This window comes from Falco peregrinus, chromosome 6 (assembly GCF_023634155.1).
Source record: "Falco peregrinus isolate bFalPer1 chromosome 6, bFalPer1.pri, whole genome shotgun sequence".
NCBI lineage: Eukaryota > Metazoa > Chordata > Aves > Falconiformes > Falconidae > Falco > Falco peregrinus.
In genome coordinates this window covers 26,218,845-26,240,459 of record NC_073726.1, presented here as the reverse complement: position 1 = coordinate 26,240,459, position 21,615 = coordinate 26,218,845, and the positions used below count along the sequence as shown (strand labels likewise).

Sequence of the window (21,615 nt, the reverse complement as noted above, 5' to 3'; positions counted from 1 at the left end):
AGCTTTGCATGGCATCACAATAGAATATCTTGTCTCTCTCAATTTCCTCTCTGATATCAAATTCATGTGGTCCATTAGGGAAGCTGGTCCCCTGAGGGACATAAGGGAACTGAACTATTGATCCCACGTAAAAGTCCAAACAGAGATATTTAAGCTTCAGCACTAATTCACAAAGAAAACAAGTATGAGTGTAATAAGCAAATACAGTTCCCTCTGAGATGCAAAACTAGGAGAAAACAAAATAAATAGATAAACAAAAAATAAATAGTATAATCCTTCTGTTTTGGAAACACTGACACTTTGCTACCAAAAGCTTAAACTTTGTTACCCAGCACCCATGGTGGAGTGATTAATGAATTTCTTTTTAAGGTCCCACTCCAAGCAGTCTCACCAAAAAAACCAGAAAGTTGTATTCATTTTTCTTTCTTAGAAATCATAAAGCTGGTGTGAATAATAGGATTTCAAGAAATGTTATTAAAACTCTTCATTTCCTGCATTGTGATGTCACAGAGGCACCATTTCCAGGGAATTTGGGGACAGAAGGTGGCTGAGGTCACCTACCTACTAGAAATGATGAGCACTGGATTACCAGGAGACAGCAAACCAAAAAACACTCATAAAAGGTGTTGCATTGACTTCTTTCAGAGATAGCAGCTTGGCAGTTGATACAGACACATTAATTGTAACAGAAACATCTCTGCATTTATATAAACACCAGTATATTCCCAGGGAAAATATGACAAGGGAAATTCACTGGTAAATTGAAAACTAAGCCCTTTCTAAGCAGCTGCTTCCGTCTATTATAGTGCCATAGCTGGGTTGTAAACCCATATTCTCTGGGCAAGGATCTCTGACCACACAGAGCTCTGCACGAAGCCTTAACTGTACTCACCGGTCCCGAGCTAGGGCTGTATCCTTGAGAAGCAGATGACAGGCAGCAGACGTGATAAACTGATTCTCTCTAACTTAAGTCACTTAATCAAGTACCCTGCTTAAGGGTACATTCTGCAGTAAAATAGCAGCAATTCCAATCTTAGGTGACCTAACTATTTCTCAGGGGATGCTTTTTCTCTTTACTGATTATGGAGGCAGCAGAGGTCAAATTAGAGCTTCAGTTAAGTATCTTAAATGTCCAGATGGTATTGATCTGAGTCCTATGTAATTGTGGCATTAATATCTATATAAGCATGTAGCAACGTGTGGTGCAACTAATGTAAAAATCAACCCAGTGAATGTAGAATGCACATGGGAAAATAAAGAAGACTGGTGTAATGGTGTATGCACCTTTGTAACCAATTTCATTTTGTCAGAAATCCCTCCTGATTTCTAATAAATGTCTTTAGAAGTCTTTAGAATTAAAGAATTACCAGAAGCACATGGGTGTGTGTGTGTGTGTGTGTGGAGAATGAGGCCAAGATAGGGTTACTTACAGGTTACTTAAAGATTCTATTCCTTGTAGATAAGTTCATAAAGTTCAGTCAGTGAACTCTAGCATGTGTTTCAGGTGCTGTACAGCCTGAAGGCTGCTTCCCTGTTTGCTGCTCTTCTGATCACTGTTTTAGACACCAGCTGGTGGTCATTATTCTGGACACTAATAATACATAAACCCAGGCAGTATTAAATTCAGAAAACAGCAATAGAATGACTTGCATCAATGGTCTGACCTTACTTTGCTGTACAGTCAAACTGCCTTTTGGACAAAGAGTGTCTCCAAAGAGGATGGTAATTTAATAAATCAGGTGATTGGAGGTGGGGGAGGTGGGTAGGGGAGTTTTCTGCTAAAAATTCTTGCAGGAGTATCAGAACTCCAGAAAAGCTGAGGAGAGTAATATTTTAAGCAATTCAATGGTTTGTTTGCCTCATGATGCTGCACAAAATGCAGCCTTTCCCTAGAAGTCAGGCAAAGAGATTACTAAGAATCTTCTATTTGCAATTAAAAAAGAAAAAGAAAGAAGATGAAAAAATGTCATGCTTAAAAAGAACTTAGGCAGCATATTAAAAGGTATTTTAAGAAGCATGAGGTTTAAATAGTACTTCATTTAATTTCATGTCTTGAAAAGTAACTGATGCAGAATAGTTCAGGGGCTATTTAAGTGACATATCCATTTTGAGCTGGTCCTTTCTACATGCTCACTATGGACAGAAATGGCAAATGTGAATAAAATTCAGTACTTTGTGAAAAATACTATAGAAGTAATCACTAAAATCTTTCTGAAGTTCTTTTCCTTGCCTTTGACTAAGAATCTTACGGAGGAAAACCAAAAGCTCTTTGTAGCAGTTCACCAGTCAAGAAGCTGGCCTGTATCAGCCGAGGATCTCCTTGGATCTCCCCCATCTTACCAGAAATCCAGTGGCTTTTTGAAGCAGACAATCACAGACCTGACCCTGAGAAAAAGATGAGAGCTTGCTCCACAAGAACTCACCTTTAATTGAAAGCTAGGCATGACTTTTTGGCTTGCTTCCACATTTGTAGTTCAGAGGGAAAATTACGGTGCCCGCCCCCCCCCCCCCCCTCCCCCCCCCCCCAGCCCAACAGGCTGAGAGCCAAATGGTAGCCAGGGGCTCCCTGTGCAAGCCTGGCTCCCACTAGAATAGTGAATTTAGGCAGCTGTAGGATGTTCCAGTGGCTCTAGGATGCTGTCCTCTGAAGGCTTGTGTCTATCACCAGCTGTGCATAAGTTTGTTGAGGTGATAAGGTTACACAAGCCTAAGGCTCTGAACACAATCAGAAGGGATACATAGCTTCACTGAGAAAATAAAATTTCTCTGAGTTAAAGACAGAAGCATTGAGAAAGACTGTAAAAAGTTTTAGTCTTGCACATAAAGACTAGATTTCCTTACTCAAAATCACTCTCGCTCAAGGGCCAAATTCATACTCAGAGAGAGACACGGGAGCTGTAGAGGTCTATATAATTCAAAACTCAAGTGAAGTTCTGCCTCTGAAGAACTTTGAGATTTTGGTCTTTAGGAAAAGAAGTAATTTGTAACATACCATATTGGCACAATGGCAAAAGAGGTAGCTTTGACCCACCAGTGTAGCAAAACATTTTAAACCAAGAAGAAACAGCTTGTACCACATTTTTAGAATTGGATGAAAGAATTGTTAGTGAAAAAACTAAAACAAAGTGATTGCTTTAGAGTTATTCAATAAGATATGTTGGTTTTACTGTTTACATTTCATGCTCCCGCTTTCTACAATGCCTAGAATTATCATGCTGTTATATGAAAACCATCCTGCCTATCAGAACACAATGAAAAAAGTGTTTGAGTTATAGAACTACAGTATTTTTAAATCATAAGTATAAAATGGAAACATGTTGTTATATACTTATTTGATACAAAGACACCGTGCCAAAAGCTGTCATACTGTATCATGATTCTGTCACTTTTAGCCTGAGGTTGGTTGATTTTTCATGAGCTTAATTCTGCCTGAAAAACTTGTGGTTTATGCTCTTTTTTAGTGTTAAACAAGTTTAGCAGTATAAATTTGTTTTCAAAAGACTCAGGAAAAATTGTAATCTCTCCTGAATAACTAAAGATGCTTTGAAGAACAAGTATGAAAATGCATGGTCCACCATCAAATATGATTGGCTGCTTTAAGGGAATCTACTTATAAAAATAATCCAAAGCAGAGCATTTTGGTATGATGTGAACATATATACAACTTGACAGGTTTGTTTTTAAATATCCCAGCATTCAATAGTACATTTTTTTTTGTCCTGCCATTATTGTTGTTTTAGGTGGCAAACTATGTTAGAAGTGTTCTCAAAATGTTTTCTGTCAAAGACGTGACTGTTTTCAGACAACTTTCCCAAATACTGTGAATTCTGAATTAAATATGCAGCATTTCAAACATAATACTGGGCTCTGTCCATTACAGAATGAATTCAACTTCTGTTCAATATTGTATAGAGTGAGGTACATGAATTAACTCAATCTTATTTGTAACACACCAAATTTTTAGTGTACCCAGTCCTAGAAGTAATACCAAATCCTTTCTTTACTGACAATGACATTAATGGAAAAGTTAATGAGTGTGAATAAGTTGCTTATATTTACCCAATTAGGCTCCAAATCAACAGAAATACAGGGGTGTGGGGTGGGGAAGTTTTATTATGTTAAATTTGATGTTAAATTTTATGACTCGGACTCCTTAGACAGGAAATGACAACAGCTGGGATCCATCTACTTAATTCCAGGCAGAGCTGGAAGATATGCCCCTAATACCCACTTCGCTCCTGGACTACAACCCAATATTCTTTGCACAACTACATAATTCACCAGCTGCTTCACAAAAAAGTCTAATAATAATTGCCCATATTTGCTCAGAAATGCAGGAATCACCTTTACTGTAAATCAGACAAAACTTTACCTACACCCACTGAGAAGTCCAATTCATTTTAGTTATGGTCTGCTCTACAATGAAGGCTATACTACATATCTTTTCTTTAAGAAGTTAGTGTACTCAACAGGAAGTAGGAAATACAAATTCTGGAGTCTGAAACCCATATCCTAACCGTGTCACTGAATCAGAAGGCCATCGAAAATTTGGACTTAAATTACATCTACCCTCTTTATTAAAGCCGAATGGTGCACGACCAGAAATGGAATGGGCATTGGGCAGAAAGACGGGAGGATGTCTCATTTCCCATCTTTGCTTTCACTATCTGCATTTTATCCAATACTATTCCTACAGGCACAAGAACTAGTCCCATTAAAGTAATGGACCATGTCTGGCCACTCCCTTTGAACATTTTCTCTGTCATGTCAACATGCCATAATGTGTTGGGTTTTTTTTCTAGAGAGCCTCCAGACTCCAGACCAGTTTGTGTTTAGTTTCCACCTTACCAGTAACACAAACTAGACTTTTCCTTTCTGCTTTGCTTGTCACATTTTCCTGAGAAACTACTGATGTTTATGTAAAGGGATGTGATGCTGCTGCTGTAATTAATATGTCTCTACTGGCTGCCAAGTTACTGTCTCTAAAAGACAGAGACCAATAAATATTTAAAAGTGATTTAAAGTTTGTGCACATAGTACCTGTTTTGTGGAAATCTTCATTGCTGAAATAACAGTGGGTTCCTAAGGGGGGGTGGGAAGAAAAAAAAAGAGAGTTAAAATCTAAATTGTGCTCTATAACTCTATAAACGTAAAAATTCTGCTAGAATTCTATTTGCCCAACCTAGAAACCCTGAAATTAAACTAGACATTCATTAGTAATAGTGCTTCTTGTTTTCTGCACTACAATAATTTCTAGCTGTAAGTGAATCAGAATGCATGTACATATCTGGGTGCATCTTTGATTGCTGTGCTGATTGTAGACATATAAATTTCCATGATTATAACAGTTTCATTGTGATTACTTTGTTACTAGTTTCATATCTTGAAATTAATTTCCACACTTAATATTAAAACTACATTTAAAGAACCTCCCAAGTAATATGAAAATAATAATGGCTGTACCAAATATGTAGAAATGATGTAGATACTATATATTAAAGGTGATGACACTGAAATAAGCAACAGATTTTAACCATATCAAGGTGAAAAAAACCACTCCTGTGAAATTTTATTCATAAGAACAAGCTCTAATCCCAAGCATAAACTTGTTGACTTCAATACATTAGTCACATACAAAGAAGTTGCTCGTATTTGCAGAACACAGAACTGAAATTGGCAAGAGGTTTTTTGCAGCATGGAATACCCATTATTTAATCATCCAAATATGTCATTAGGGGAGTTACTGTTCTCTTAGCTAAGTGTACTCTTAATTACACTTATTTGTAGTAAGCAGATGTGCAACTAAAATCTATTTTCTTACATGATAGACTGTAGGAAATATTTAACAGAATGAGTGTATTTAAATCTGATTAAAAGATTGTTACACCTTTTAGGCCTAGTGGCTTGAACAGATTTTAATCTTGAGCATAAGTGGCATAATTTGGTTACAAAGTGTGCAAGTCAATTCTATATGAACTTTATTTCATCTAAAAACCTGCTATTGATCCCACGCATCATACTTTTGGCTGTGTACTTTAATAAAGTCCCTATTAAGCTTTTACACTTGTGTAGCTTTCAGCTGGCTTACCCTGAGAGAATCTGATATGGGTCAGTGGATGTTATGCATGTGGACTTGCCTTTACAAATGGGTTAATAGACCTTATATTAGAAAGCATCAATTAAGTGTAACATTTGAATGAAAATTGAACTCATTAGTCTGTTTGCTCAGGTGTTCAGAGAAATATTGCAGAAATGGGGTTAAAAGAGGTATTTGTTATTGATATAACACATGGAAGATTTTCAGTTTTCTGGAATTATAAATGGAAAACATTGTATTCAGCACACTGCAGTTTAAGCATCAAAATACATTGTTTATGATGCACAAGACTCTTTAGTAACTAAAGAAAACTTACATTTGATTAAGGCACATGCAAAATTTGTTGCAAATTCCCTATTGAAAGACCCATTTCTTACACATACAAATTCTTATTCCACTGAAGTACATTAATGCACTCTTTAAGGCTTAAATATGTGCCAAAGGAGATAAATGAGCTTTCAAGTAGATCAGAACACTAAAATTGTTTTCTGCAATGAATAAATACACATCTGAAGTAAAGTACCAGATCTGAATTTGCTATTAACCATTCTACTTGTGTGAAGCCTTTCTGAAATAAAACTTTCACTCCATTTATTTTCTTTCTTTTATATTTCTCTGATCTCCTTTAGCTTGGCACTTCTTCATTTAGGGAAGAGACTCATACATTATCAACAATTGCCAAATTACCCTGCATTAATGTAATGACTTTTGCGTGTATAAAAAAGAAGAAAAAAGCTGGGAGCCACAAATTACTTGTCTCATTTTTTCCTCATAGTTTCTACTTTATTTTTCTGCTTAAAAAAAAAGAAAAGAAAGAAAAGACCCTGTATTTCTGCCCTTATAAAAAACATGGATTGCAGAAACAGAAGTATCTGTTTTCCAGTGGTATCTTGCACTCAAAACAGTGGTTTCTGTGCAAGATTGGTACCAGTAAAGGGAAGAGTGTCCATAAGAAAAAAAATAAAATAAAAAAGATATACAAGCTCTGTTTAAGTATGTTGTGTCTGTTCAGAAACTGAAGATAAATGGATGGCAACAGAGTATGATGAGGACATGGTGGCTGGGCCCCTGTGGCAGGTTTGGAGCACAGTCCTTGTTAGCACATCAGGAGTGGGACCACACGACATGGGGCTCTCTGAGCATGCCAGAATCATCTTCATGCTGTCAGATTAACCTCACACTCCCAGCTAGGTATCAACCCCACAAAAGCCTGGATCTTGTGAAATGGTGCCATAAAACCGGCACTGACAAAAAGAATAACATGGGGAATGTAAATGATTCGTTGTTGTGTACGAAACACAAGACATCCCTGGGTTCTGTCTGGAAAGTGTTTGAAAGGTTTACTCAGCCTCAACTTGCAGGAGTGCCTGTGGGATGCCTTACTTTTTAGGTAGCTCAGATAGGAAAAATGGAAGAGACTGATTTTCACGAGAAAGTACTAAAAATTAGGGGGTGTTTATGGTGTCTTGTGTCAAACCATGAAAATGATACCCTAAAGTCACCTTTAAAAACATAAACACTTCCTTTGCTTCTCAGATTGTTAGGCATAAGAAATCTGTGCAGATCACCTTTTTTTTTTTTTTTTTTTTTTTTCTAAACTATCATCCTAGTTACATTATGCTGACAGTCTGAAGAGTGTTAAGAGTTGATGCAATTATATAATTTGTGTGCATATCTCTGTGGGAGAAAACAGACAGGCATTATTCCCAAACTTGCACAGATACACACTTAACTATAGCATGTAACAGTTCTAAGGCTGAGAGATACTAATTTACTTTTTAAACCACAAAACAAGAGCTCAGAATGCAATGTCTTTTATCATTAACCTCCAGCTAGCACTGAAAGTTTCAAGGTTTATTTTTACTAGTGTCTAGGTCTCTAAATGACAAGCTAATTAGAGGTCTATGCCAGGCTATTCCTTGGCTAGACTGCAAGTGGTTTAGTTCACAGCTGTCCACAGCAAAATCTACAACCTGACACTTGAAATTTAGCTGCACTTACCCGAAAGACTGTCATTTCTTCCAGCAAGACTTCCTCTAATTCATGCCAAGTCTCCTTAGGAATTGAAACCACTTTAAGAACTGTTCCAATATCTTGAAAAGGAAACACAAAAAAAGGAAAAAAAAAACCCACCAAAACTAAACAACCCATGCTTTCAGGTGCTTAAGATGCATAACTCAGTTTCAGAGGAGCCAGAGTTTCTTGTAGTATATAATTATTTCATGTATAAAGACTGTGAAGCTACATATCTCTAAGCACTAGTTGTTCAAAATACCAACCGCTATTGAAAATAACCTAGAATAACACTGAATTTCAGTAGGACATTTCACTGAAGTCTTTCAATTATCAAAATGCAACAAAGAAGATAAATACTACTATAGTTATTAAAGAATGAAAAGGACTGAAATACTATTTAAGTGACAGTATAAAATGACAGATGTTTCAGGCATTTAATTCAGGGAAATGCACTAAATTTACCCAGGCATGTTTTATTGCCCATTTTGAATATGATGTTTGTCATTCTTAAAATGCATGTGAAGATGCTGTCAGAAGGCTCAGTTTGGATATAAAAACATCTGGACAAATGTTGTTAGACAGATGAAGCTGTTAGATCTCTTAAGTACATGTGATCTTCCCTGTGTCAAACAAAGTACCTAAGATGTATAAGCCCCTTAAGGCATCTGCATTTCTTTGTGTGTTAGATACTGGTCTTTGCTGAGGGGTAAAAAGCAATACAAATTGTATCTTCTGTTTAGATATACATGTGTGCCAGCATTTTAATACTATATCCATTTACATTCTTGGAGTTCTGCTATTGGCTTTAACATCAACAGGGCCAACGCTTGAAATTCCTGAGCCATATCGTGAATATGGCTGAGACTTAAGACCATCTTTATGAGACTTTACAGCTGCATCTGTGATTTATTTAGATGTTTCCCTGAGCAGAATTTTCAGGGAACAACAACAACAACAAAAAATCATTTCTAGGTTGGTACAAACCACTGCAGACTCTCTGGAATGGAAACATTCTGTATGCAAATTTTCTTTTTAACCAGCCAAATGTAGTGCCATGTAAATGTGTCACAGCAATAACAACTACGTCCTTGAGGACTTTTCATGTTGCACGTTCTACAGCAGTAGTAGTTTAGGAAAAGATAAGGCATTTTAAGTGGATAAAATTCTCAAAGCAACGGAATTATAAAGGTCAACATTCTCAAAACCAGAATTAATCAATTTCACAAAATCAAAACATATTTTGTATGTGTACATATTTGTGTGTGTTAGTTGAAATGGCTGATTGAAAAGATGACAACTCTACATTGAAAATACATATGGAATTGAATCAGATTACACATTGAAAATGTTTTTATAACTACCTTAAAGCTATTGATTTCACAAGAAAATTCCAGTACTTCAAATTCTTTACATGAATTTGGATTAAAATACTCTAGATATCCTAGAATATCCTGTAGAACTGAGATTTTGATTTTTCCATCTGCTCCCTTTTAAGCAGATACTGGTTTCTAAACCTGTATTTTGGAATTCTATTAAGAAGTGAATATCTTCCCCACAAAATATATGAATCACTGTTTCATTAATCACAAACCCATAGATTTTTCTTTTTTTAAAGAAGAAAATAACAGTTGTTTCTTAAAACAAGAACAATAACAAAGCAAGCACAACTTTCTATTTATTTAGGCACCTACATGTACAAAGTAAGCTAGTAAAATAACTAGGTAAGTTGTTTTGGAATTGGTTTTCATTATGGTTACTGCTACTAATTGAACATATTTAATTCAAGAAATACTGAGAACAATACAGAACAAATGCAATATAAAATTTAAAACAAAAAGAAAAAAATTCACACTTCTTCAATAAAGTACTTCAGAACAACAGATAATTTAGCATTATTTGTATCTGTAATTTAATGGATGAGTTCATTTCCCTAATTATCCTGATAATTTGATGACTGTGGGTTTGAGAAAAATACATTGTATGAGTAAAATAAAAGAACTCTGGTCTAGTAAATATAACAGTGTAGCAATGTGTCATGACTGCAGTCTGTGTTGCACTATGACTGTCCTCAGTCACAATCCATCAAACGCCATATTCGAGAAATAAAGATAAAAGAGCACTAGGGAAACTGTGGAGCCTGCATGGGCACTGAGCAGACATCAGTTCCCCACATAATGCTGTTTCAACAAAAGGTCTGACTTTTAAGCGGATCCTGCAACAATTACAGCCACTTGATGCTCAAGAAAGCCTCTGAGGTCAAAGATACACTGTGTTAATCACTACGGAGACTCTGGTCAGGCCACAGGTACCGAAGTGGGGCTTTATCTGAGTTCTAGATCAAATTTTGCAGAGTAGTATTTCAAACAATTTCACACAAATGGAATCAGGCTTCTCCTTTAGGATCAATAGGCTCTGCTCAGTAAGATAAGATTACTGTTATTAATTTGCTTTACTGACAGATGTACCTTGACTGTGCCAAATGATCCCAAACATCAGACACTCAGGATATGCATTAAGTGCATATCTTAAATCCTGTTTCTTTCTGATATAATTTCAAGCGTGCCGATATGATACTATTTCCATTGTGAAACATGCTGGTACAATCACAGTGGGAAAGAAACTACTGGGCTAGATTTCACCCACAGGAAAGGAAAATGTGACCACACTGGGTGGCTATTAATTATGTTGTGTTCAATTATCATCAGTTATTCAATGAAAATGGGGGGGAAAAAAAAGGTATTTCTTCAACATACTGAAGTTCAACAGCATGTGGGAATAATGTAGATTGCCGCAACAGCAATGGGAAAATATAGAGAAAGGTATCTAATCTGATGGGACAGACCTACCCAGAAAAACCTAGTCATACCCCAGAGAGCTTAATTCTGGGTTTGCCATAGGTTTAGATCATCAAGTGGGAAACTGGACTATGACTAGAGTCCCTAATCTGCTCCCCAGTTTGTTTGCTTGGGGAAGATGTAATGTGCACTGATTGTGTATCGCTTTCTGGTTCCTTTGACTTTGACCAGCCGGCTCAGTGCGGCTTTCTGGCAGAAGGCAGGCAGGGCCTCAGTTCTGCCCCTTCCCCCCACTCCCCCTCCCACCCCCCACATGTGGAGGATGCCCTGTCCTCATTCCGAAAGCTGCAGTGAGGCCAGTGAGCTCATAGGAGCATGGAGCCTGTTTTGTGCCTCAGCTCCAAGCACAGGTGTTGTAACGCCTGTTTTTGTCCTATGTGGGTACAAACTCCTGCTGGAAGAACAATTTCTGCAGACAAAAGTAGTATTTCAAGAAAGAATAACACTCTGCACTTACAAAGCTGGGGGTTTGGTGTCGAAATCTCTTTTGGCTAATGCAGTTAATAAATATTTAATACTTTTCTTACAGTTCTTGGGCACAACCATCAGCAGTGGTGCATGGGATCCAGAGCACTTACCACACACCTGAATATTAGCGGTTTCGGGAATGAAGTGAATGCCTAAATTCCCAACAGAAAAGTAAGAGCTAGGTATCACTGAGGGTCTTTCAGAGGGAGAGCTTGCCTCACTAATTTAGATAAGAACCACTATAGGTAATGATAACTATCTAAAAGCTATAGCTCAGGTTTACAAGTCTTCCTGTACTGCCTGAAAAACAGGAACTTCTGCGTAACTCTTCATCTTACTCTAATAGAGGTTTTGAAGAAAGTGCAATGAATCTCTCTCTGGAAGTACTTCTCTCTTTCCCTTGCAGAAGCCAATACATCTTTCATAGACTGAATGCCAAATTTTGGTGAGATAAATGCCACCTCTTGTGCTCAAGATGTAGACATAAATCAACTCCTCATGTTTCTTCAGCATCATACTGTGGATGCTTAAGGGCTTGTTCCCTCACATCACAGCCAAGTGGAATACTGCTGTTACATTTTTTCTGGGCTGAATCAGGTCAGAGAACATCCATTGAAAGGCACAAACCACTGCCAGTTGTAGATGGCACTGAAGTCTCTAATATGTGATGGAAAATATACGTGTTGTCTAAAATCAAATAAAACTGCTTTTCGATGTTTTATGGAAGAACATATTGTAGCACTGGTATCTAATAACTCAGTTCACAGCTTTAAAGAGCTGGGACACTCTGCAGAGATGCATTTCCTGCAATAAATGTTCCAAATTGCTATGCATGCACTGTGTTTGGTATACGAAGCTTCATCAGCTCTCAGTTTACTCATAATATATTTCAGACATCAACATGAAAGAAAGTTTGAGATTTATTGCTCTGGAAATCTGACCTCATGTCTAGAGGACCAGAACTCTACTTAAAGCAAGTCAAAAATTGGACTGTTATCAGACAGACAGATGGGTATTTTTTGGTCCAAAGCTGAAAAGAACCTGGGATTTGGTTTGATTTGTTTTGGCTACATGATGCCAATGTCTAATTACTAGCAATTATGTTCAACAGATGTTTAAAATACTTTTATTCAACATAACTGAAACACCAGTCAACTAATGAAAATCTTCAAAGGTGAAGAAGTAGATCCACCAATTGCTAACCAGCATAGCTCTGAAGCCACCAAACTCAGGCAAATGCATATCAGCTCATTTCTGGCCACTGTTGTTTCTCATTCTTACCTTCCTGGAAAAAAAATGTCTTTTCTGAGTGCACATTTCCGCTTTCATAAAATGCCCAAGCTTTATGATTCCACAAATGCTTTGGAAAGGATATCAAGTTTTATGTTTGAATATCAGCTCTTCTTGAAACACTTTGTGTGTGCCAGATACCTTCATCTTAAGTAAAATGATGCACTCTTCTGGCTCAAGAGCTGGCCATTTTAAGGCAATACTTGAAATACCTGAAAGGCACACAAGACATTTCCCATACCTGGATACTTGCCTAATTGATGTTAATACTTCTTATGCTGCACTTCATAATGGGTACCTCAAAGCCCTCATTTTAATACTAAATTATAACTAATAAGGCAAGATATTTCTAATAAAATTCCCTAATAACAGCAGTTGAAAAGAGAGTGGTTTGATCTTAATCCAGTTGGCAAAGCTCCTAAAGAATTAAGCTATGCAGGTTGTAGCCTGAACCAGTATCAGCAAATATATGTAAAAAAGACCTCCCTGCCCCACTCCCAGTTTTGAGTCTTGTCCCAAATTTTCACAGGTGTACACTGTTCTGTCAATGTTCTGTCTTTCAGAGTATGAAATTTTGTCTGGTCTTTGTCTCCATAATGCCTGGAGGAGGATACAGTGTAAAGTCAAGACTTCTCACCTGTGCCAATGAACATCACATCATATTGGCCATCTTCTGCATCTACTCGATCTACTACTATCTGTGTGAACTGGTAATCCACATCTGTTTTGATCATGATTGGACGGTTGTTGATGGGGAATACCGGGTTATACATAGCTGGATGACTTCTTGCAAATGTTATAACTTCATCAGGAAGGTCCTTGGTGGAATCAAAGCCTCCAAATGTTTTACTGGGACACTGGAAATAAAGGAAACGTTTGACATTTTGTTATCAATCACTAGAAAAAGCATTAGAAATCTGTTTCATTACAATAATCCCAGCTGCTGCAGTCTCTATTTAAATATGTCAGGGGATCTAAGTGTTTCATGATGGGCAGCAAATGTTAATCCTGTCACTAAAAGTCTCTTTTTTTCATTTCGTATTTAAATCAATATGGTTAACAGAATGCAAATGAACTTTATACATAACTTTTCTTAGCACTATGCAGTGCAAAAGGATTTTCAGTCATTCACTGATTAGTTTTAGACTTTAACTGGCAGAAGGAAGAATTCCTGAGTTATCCAAAATCATTCAATATGACGTAAGCCATTTCAGTACCCGGTTATGTATTCAACAGAAAGTTAATTAATTATGTCACCATCTTCGTTTCAAAGTATTGTCTTCAGAAGTTGTCTGGAAGTCAGTTCCTCTCTGAAGAACCAAATCCTTAAATGTTGAGACAACTCCCTGTTCTACTGACTTTTTGAACTCTTGCTTGTCTCAACAAACCCGTGTCATCTGTGTAGTCCCAATAACGTGGCTCCTGTTACACTAAATCAAATCAAATGAATCATCTCCTAAAGGTATCCATTGATTCTAAAGAAAGCCTCCTCTGTGTATTGCTGATGATACTGTTCATGTGAAGGTAGGTGAGAAGAGTCTCACTAAATAACTGAAATAACTCCTCAGTGTTGCACACTGTGCAGTAAGAGAAAAGTTGGTGTCCCCTTGGCATTAATCTGGTCCGCATGAAGTAACACGGTAAAGAGCCCCTTTGCTCCCTTACATAGCTGTGGGTGGGCCAGACAGTTTTGCCTCTAAACTGTGAAAAACCGAGGGTTCTGCTTTTCACATTCTGCTCACATTTTCCCAATGTGAGCAAAAAATAAAGGCTGAAAAGGGAAGGAGAGGTAAGACCACAGCTTTGGTAGCCACAGCAGTATTCCTCCATGTTCACGTACCACATATCCCCATGGAGACACTCAAGAACTGTGGCTAATCACCACCATTTGCCCTCATTTCATCTGCAGAACTGGTTAGTATTTTATGAACAATTAGACGTTACTTTAACATAAGTATTAGCAGTGTGTTAGTAATGTTGCATGGATGAAGAAAATGAGACACAATGGCATCAAATCACCAGTCCAAAGATATTTGGCAAAGAACTTGTTGTCCCCCACTCCTAACCTGTTCAGATACCTACTTAAGACATATAAAAATTCTGAAACCCGGTTGACAATAGTTACGCTTGTGGCATCTGAACATGAAATATAAACAGCTGGTGCTAAAATGCCCTAGATAATTTGCCCTTTATATCCACATATAAAATATCTTCCAATTAAATTAAAAACCTAGAGGACAACATCTTATTAACCAAAAATCCAGACCTTGCAGGATGCTCAGCGGAATAAATCAATTGTCTTTGCTGTCACCTTGATTCAAATTATTAATAATTCATCAGAAATTAAATTAAAAAATCAATGTTGTCAAAAAGAGTATTTGTTATACTCAGCACAGGGACACTTCTAGCATGGACATATGAAGTGCAAATTGTCCCTTTATGGCTTATTTGTTAGTAATCAAATTCCTGCATTCGGTTCCATTCCATGGTATGGAAAGAAGGAAGAGAGGGAGTGAGAATATTTGATTAATGTGTGTAGAGCAGACTAAGCAGAGAGCAAGTTAGTTCTCTATTGTGTCAACATTTTTTCAGCCTTTTTATTATTACACTTTCTTGCTTTCTTGTATTGAAATATTACAAAGAGAAAATCAGATAGGCTTTTTATAACCATTGGCCAAACCATTGTCTGTCTAAAAAATTGTGTTTAAAATTCTACACTTAATAGTTCGCTTTATATCTTCATTAATATTCTAACTACAGTTCAATACTAATTACTCAGATTAATTAGATAATGATTAATTAGTTAATATATGTAAAGTGCTTCAAGTATAAAAATCACTACACAAGAACTAAGTATTGTTAATTGCAGCTGGGCAAACACTAAAAACCCCAGTAAATAAATATTCATTTCAATTTTAAGTAAATGAATTTCAGCTGTGTTTCAGTTGCTTGAATATTTATTTTCTGGCTCATTTTCTAACAATGGATTTTACTTGCAGCAATGTTGACCAAGATATATATTATGCAGAATTAATGTCATAATTCTGTGTGTCTAAATGAGACTCCCAATTGTGAGAGCCAGACTGCTCCTTGGATCCCATGCTTTTCTGAGAATAAAAAAATGACAGTAACTTTGTGTCTGAAGTTTAAAGTGCATTACCTGAACTATGCTGTGGCTCACATTCATCCCACCCCAGTTCAGGAAACTGACGCAGATGAAATCAAATTCTTATTGCTATCACTCCCTCTCTTTTCAATGGAATGAAATGGGCACCATCAGTAAGTGAAGTTTAGCACATCCATAGTCCAAATTGCTTGCAGAAGAATTTAAACTCACATAAAGTCAGAGTTACAACAGAATAATGGAATAGGACAGAATAGAATAGTTGTCCTGAGGAGGAAAGTCTTGTTATGTTTACTTATGTTATGGTTACAAAAGCAGGATACACAACAAAGACATTATCTTTGATGCTAATGACAGCAAAAATGCTTTTGATATTAGTGGGTCTAGGTCAAGCTAATTGGCAAGGCACTTCATCAGTACTCGTGTTTATATACCTAATCAATACCACTGATAGAGGGAAATAGAAAGTTTTCAGATGCCAAAAGACAAGCATGAATAGAAATACTCTGAAAAAGTTGGAGAAATGAGCTCGATCTTGGATTCAAATAGAATCACAGAACTCTTGCATTTAACATCCACTTCCACTTGCTGGTCCCCAGTATGCCATGTCAGGGGTTTTGATCAGTCAGGAGGCATTAACTAAGCTATCCCCTAACTGGCCTATTAGGGAATCCAATAGCTACATTTCAGCAGGAACCAGAAGTGCTTTGGTCATAACTGAAGACAGATCTTTGGTACCATGAAGCAGAAAAAACTTGAGCTCTGCAGCTGAATTCACAGAAAGTCAGATATGAATGTACCTCATTCAAGATTAGGTATATATATTAAAATCCTCCCTCTTCTTCCAAATATTGGTAAAACTTTAAAAAAAAAAAAAAAGAAAAAATGTTCTATAGAATTTAAAGTAAAAATCCTGGCAACTCCTTCATAAAATGTGAAGCTGATGTAGAACCCTTTACAACATCTTCTAACTTTAAAAAAAACCAACAACATTAACTCCCTTTTCTTTACTTGGGCATGTCATAAGATGCTCAAGAAGTGTACTGGCACCTCACCAGTTAAATTCCTCAGGTAATTCAGCACTGTTTAACTGCAGTGTGATCTGGAACTAAAGCACTGTAAGAAGCTCAAGTTTTGTTTCTCCCTTCCCTTTCCCCATTTCTTGGAAAGGGAAGCCACAAATCTGACATCTAAAGGAACTTCAAAAACCTTCCTTCTTTATTCTCAACAGGTCTACAAGCCATTGAGAATGCATCCAATTTTATCACTTTAGAAACAAAAAGTTTCTTTTCAGCCAGAAATGTTTCTCATTTTAAAATTCAGTTTTTTCCTACTAATACATCAGAATTACTTTAGCAACTGTGAGGAGGGGAAAAAATCTTTTTCAAAGTGATAGACACTAGGATTAGAGTCACTGGCAGTGGACTAGGAGAAGATGATGGCCTCAGCCACTCTTTAATTAACATGATTTACAGTGGCACGGCCCCTTGCACTACATAACACGTCTGCAGGGCTATGTAGAAATGTATAATTTGGGATCATATTCACACTCAGGCAAGAAAACTGTTTACAATTTAATCTGAACATCTTCTCACTTTGAAATCTTAGTGTAAGTATGTTATAGTGAATTGTAAGAGTAAAAAGCACTCTAAGAGGGTAGCCAGAAAAAAAAAAAAAACAAACCACCCCTGTGTGCAACAACTGTATTTCCCTACTTCAGTTAAAGATCTGGTGGCTTAGGTCACTCAGTCACTTAGTGTCTGGATTTGGGTCCTTGTTTTTCTGCTTGTTCTTGGGAATTTGATCAAGTCATTATTCTCCTGTGTAGATCTCAGTTCAAGACCTTCAGACAAGTCTTGGAGTAACTCACAGACTCTGAGTCAGGCAGAACTGCATTGCCAGTCTCTAGGGCAAATATTTGAGTTGTGCATTCAGAATCTCCATAGAGCTGCATCCGATCTCTGCTGAGGAATGAATGTAACAGAGACACTGTGCAGCAGTCCTTTAGCCCAGTCTATTTCTGTGATAGAAACCTGTAACCTTCTTCTTTGTCTGTAGTTTTACATATTATCTGTTATTTGCTTTTGTTTAGAAAGGTTAATCAATACTGGAATCAAAAAGGAATATAAATAAACAGAATAATGAACACTAACTTATTAAGTCTGTGAGACCGAAAAGCAGATGACATTAGCTATACAAGAAATACCAAAAAGAGCTACTCATTCACATTTTCCTCAGGGATGTAAAACAATACAACTTCAAAAAAAACCACTCTGACATATCAGCATTAACTAAAGTAATTAAAAAAAAAAAAAGTTCAGCATCAAATGAGAAATGAAACTTCTCCCATGCTGCACAGATTGTATTTTAACTCTGGAAAAAATTAGGAATCCCTTTAGCAGTCATAGTGAGGGAGTGAGGAGTGCTGAGGAATCTGGCTGTCAGGGAACCACTGTTTTCTTTTGCTTAGGAAGTAATTTTCATTAGACTGAGCATATATATTGTCCAACTGCTGGAGAACAGTTGAAAGATCAGGTTTGAAAGAACAATTTCAAAACATACCAGACAAAAGTAGAAAATCTGATGATTTAAAAGAAAGGATCAAAGTTATTCCTGGCTTGTTTTGTGCTTTATATTTAAGTAGACTTTAAAAATAATATTATATACAGATACATTATTTACATTTTTACATGTACACGTATACACATATATTTAATATTCAGCAATGATATTTCAGATCTCAAATGGGCCAAGCTCATTTATACTGGTTAAGGAGGTAACTCAATGAATAAAATTAATGTCTTTTTTTTTCATAAATATCCTATCTTCTCAGACTAGTGGTAACTTTGAAGGCAGTTAAATATTTGTAGAATGTGATTACATCGGTTGGGATTGTAAATATGGATGTCTTATATACACTGATATTTTAGTCATTCACAAACTAAACCCAGAGAAATGGGATTTCAAAATCGTGGAACTTACAACTTATTATAGTCACTTTATCATCCATTGCAGAAATATCTGTCACTGTACTAGCTTTAATGTCAAGAACAATTAAGAGTTTCTTAGCAGCCAGGCAGATGGTCTGTTTTCTGTTCTTTCTCACTAAGAATGGCTCAGCAAATATTTGGAAAAAAGAAAAGTTCCAAGGATAGGATAATGCAGAGTAATTTATTAAACATTTGACATTCTGTAAAGTTCTCCAGCCATTGCTCAGACTTCTGCTGAAGTTGTTAATATGATTGCCAAAACTAAAATCCAGCTACGCAGTTTCATACTTCACAAGAAAATCAGTAAATTTTCGGCCTGGAGGAATTGTTACCTTTCCCTTCCTTTTCCTTCTCTCTTTTTGTTTCTTTCCTGGATCTCAGCTCAAGGACCATGTAATGTATGGAAATATTTTCCATAGTTTTCCCTTTTTAGATTACTATATTTATTAGGATACTTACAGTTCCTGGCCGTGGATATGGCACTCGCCCCTGGTAGGGAACCCACTGGTAGTTTGGACCATCTCGGTGGGCATAGGGACCAAGAAATACCCTCCTCACATCAGTCATGCTGTACATACACACTGCTGACCCCTTGAAGATATTGCTAAAAATGAGGGAAGAAGAAATCAAATTAGGTTCTTTAAATTATCAGTCAGTTTAATGGAATGGAAGCGCTATGGGAATAGCAGCTTGTTGCTTTCTAATTTATTGCATGTGCTGACTATCAGAACTCTGACATGCTCTCAGAGCAATCCTAACTCACCTCCCGTGAAAGTTCAGCATAACTGATACGATCTCTCAGACATTTTCCTAAGCAGATGGCTGCTATTCCACTATTTAAAACATATTGTCCCCAGAAGGCCAAAGCCCCAATTTGAGTAAACTTCAACAGGGCTGTCCCTAGAGAACTATTCAATTCTTTCCTACACTTCGCATTTTTCTATTTTTTTTAGCAGTCTCTTCCGTCATTTGGGCAGCTCACATTGAAAATTCAGTGTTGTTCCTTACCTTGAGATTTCTTACAGAAGACAGTAAGGAATGGTAAATCTCCCTCTTCTATGCCTGTGTATCACTAGAAATATTCTTTCTGTTTAGAAACTAAAACTTTTGTCCTTCACAGAGAAATGCGGTGATGCAACTAGTGCTGGAAACCTTTCTCAGGCCAAAGCAACAAGTATAATTTTGTTCTTCATGAAAGCACAATGAAACTGAAACATTCAAATCACAGTTGTATGTGATTCAATAAGCGAACTTTTGAAAGATTGTTAAACTTTCCAGATTTCAGCAATATTTTTTACTCCTTGAGTAGCCAGTTTTGCACACCACAGATTTTCTGTTTTACCCTGCCCCCAAACAAGCATATTTATCCTTGTGTTATTTTTTCCAGGTCTGTGCGGAAAGGGCTAGAAATTCTGATCCCCACTATAAAAAGCCAATTCAGCCACAAGAACAGCCTGAGAAACTGATAGTCTTTGTGATTACTGGCTTCAGAGTGATGATGTACGTTGCTCATAAGAAGAGAAATCTAATTCATTACTTCTTAGTGCCACTTGCTCCTCAGTTCAAAGGTTAAGAAAATTTTGTGTTTCTTAAAGACATTTTTAACAAAGAGACCTCTTCAAAACAAGCAGCCACCCAAGTTTCCATGCAAGTAAAATGATACATTCTATACCTGGAAGTTGTAAACACTCCATAGACTATTGGATTTTTAGGGTCTTTTGAGTTCATTAGGAACACATCCTCTGCAATAATAACAAGAGAAAAAGAAAACTAAGTTAAAATAGTATGGATAATACCTGAAAACACTTCTGTGTTCAAAACCATTTCTGGCACTTACGTAGTTCATCAAAGTGTGTGTCAATGCCATTGGGTCCTGGCACAGAACAAATCAGACGGGCTTTGAGGAAAGTTGTCCATTTGTTAACAAGGCTCCTGTGTCCACCAAAGTCATTCTAATAACAAAAGTATTTTGCATTAATATCTAGTAAAAGTCTTTGAAGCATCAACAGAGTACAGAAAAAATATAGTAAATAACCACAAGATGCTACTTATAGAAAACAGAATTCACCTTCGACACACAAAAGCATTATGTTATCAAAGACGCTAATTCTGAAACACTCTGATTTCACACTGTATTGCAACTTATTTCATAGTAGCACATCATTTAAAAAACAAAACCAAACCCCAAAACCTCTTTATGTATTGTAATATGTATGTAACACTGGAGACAGACAGACAGGCAGAAAGTTTTGCTGCAGGGCTCCCAGGCTGTCATGTCCTGGTAAAGATGAAGGCGTTTATTATTCTTAACTGGGTAGCAAATAAGTAGAAATGCAAGTTGCAAATGTAGATAAAAATGTCAGAACAGTGGGATCAATTGGACAGCTGCAAAACTTACGAGTAAAGTGCACCAAGGACTCTGTACTTATGGGGTAATTGGTTTTCAAGCAGCTACCTCTGGATTTGAGGGGGTAAACTGAAATTGAGCTTATGGATTAACATGAAATGTTACCATAAATATCATAGCTGCCAAAGCTACAACGTCAATTAATATAATTTCATTTGTAGAGGTCTTTTTCAAAGTCTGTCAGAAAAATATTTGGTCATTTATCACTAGGGGTCTACTGAACGGTTGCCCATTTCCACAGCTAAGCTTAAACAACTGTTTTGTTAAATCTTCCTTTGTCTGTGTTTTAAAGATTTTCACTAACGTGGGAATGGAAAGGAATTAACTTTCCCTTAAAAAGTAAATTCTTCAAATGTTTTTGCCCTACC

The 21,615-nt window shown here is 36.7% G+C and overlaps 1 protein-coding gene across 1 annotated transcript in view; it reads right to left on the bottom strand.

Annotated features, from left to right (window-relative positions):
* SEMA3A (semaphorin 3A) overlaps positions 1–21,615 on the bottom strand; it is a 170,156-nt gene that overhangs the window by 14,411 nt on the left and 134,130 nt on the right. Inside the window, exons 8-13 of the mRNA XM_005240155.4 lie at positions 20,678–20,792; positions 20,513–20,582; positions 19,300–19,444; positions 13,364–13,583; positions 8,099–8,190; positions 5,041–5,082 (exon numbers count right to left, since the gene is read on the bottom strand). Coding sequence (XP_005240212.2) covers positions 5,041–5,082; positions 8,099–8,190; positions 13,364–13,583; positions 19,300–19,444; positions 20,513–20,582; positions 20,678–20,792 — 684 coding nt within the window. The remainder of the gene's footprint in view (positions 1–5,040; positions 5,083–8,098; positions 8,191–13,363; positions 13,584–19,299; positions 19,445–20,512; positions 20,583–20,677; positions 20,793–21,615) is intronic.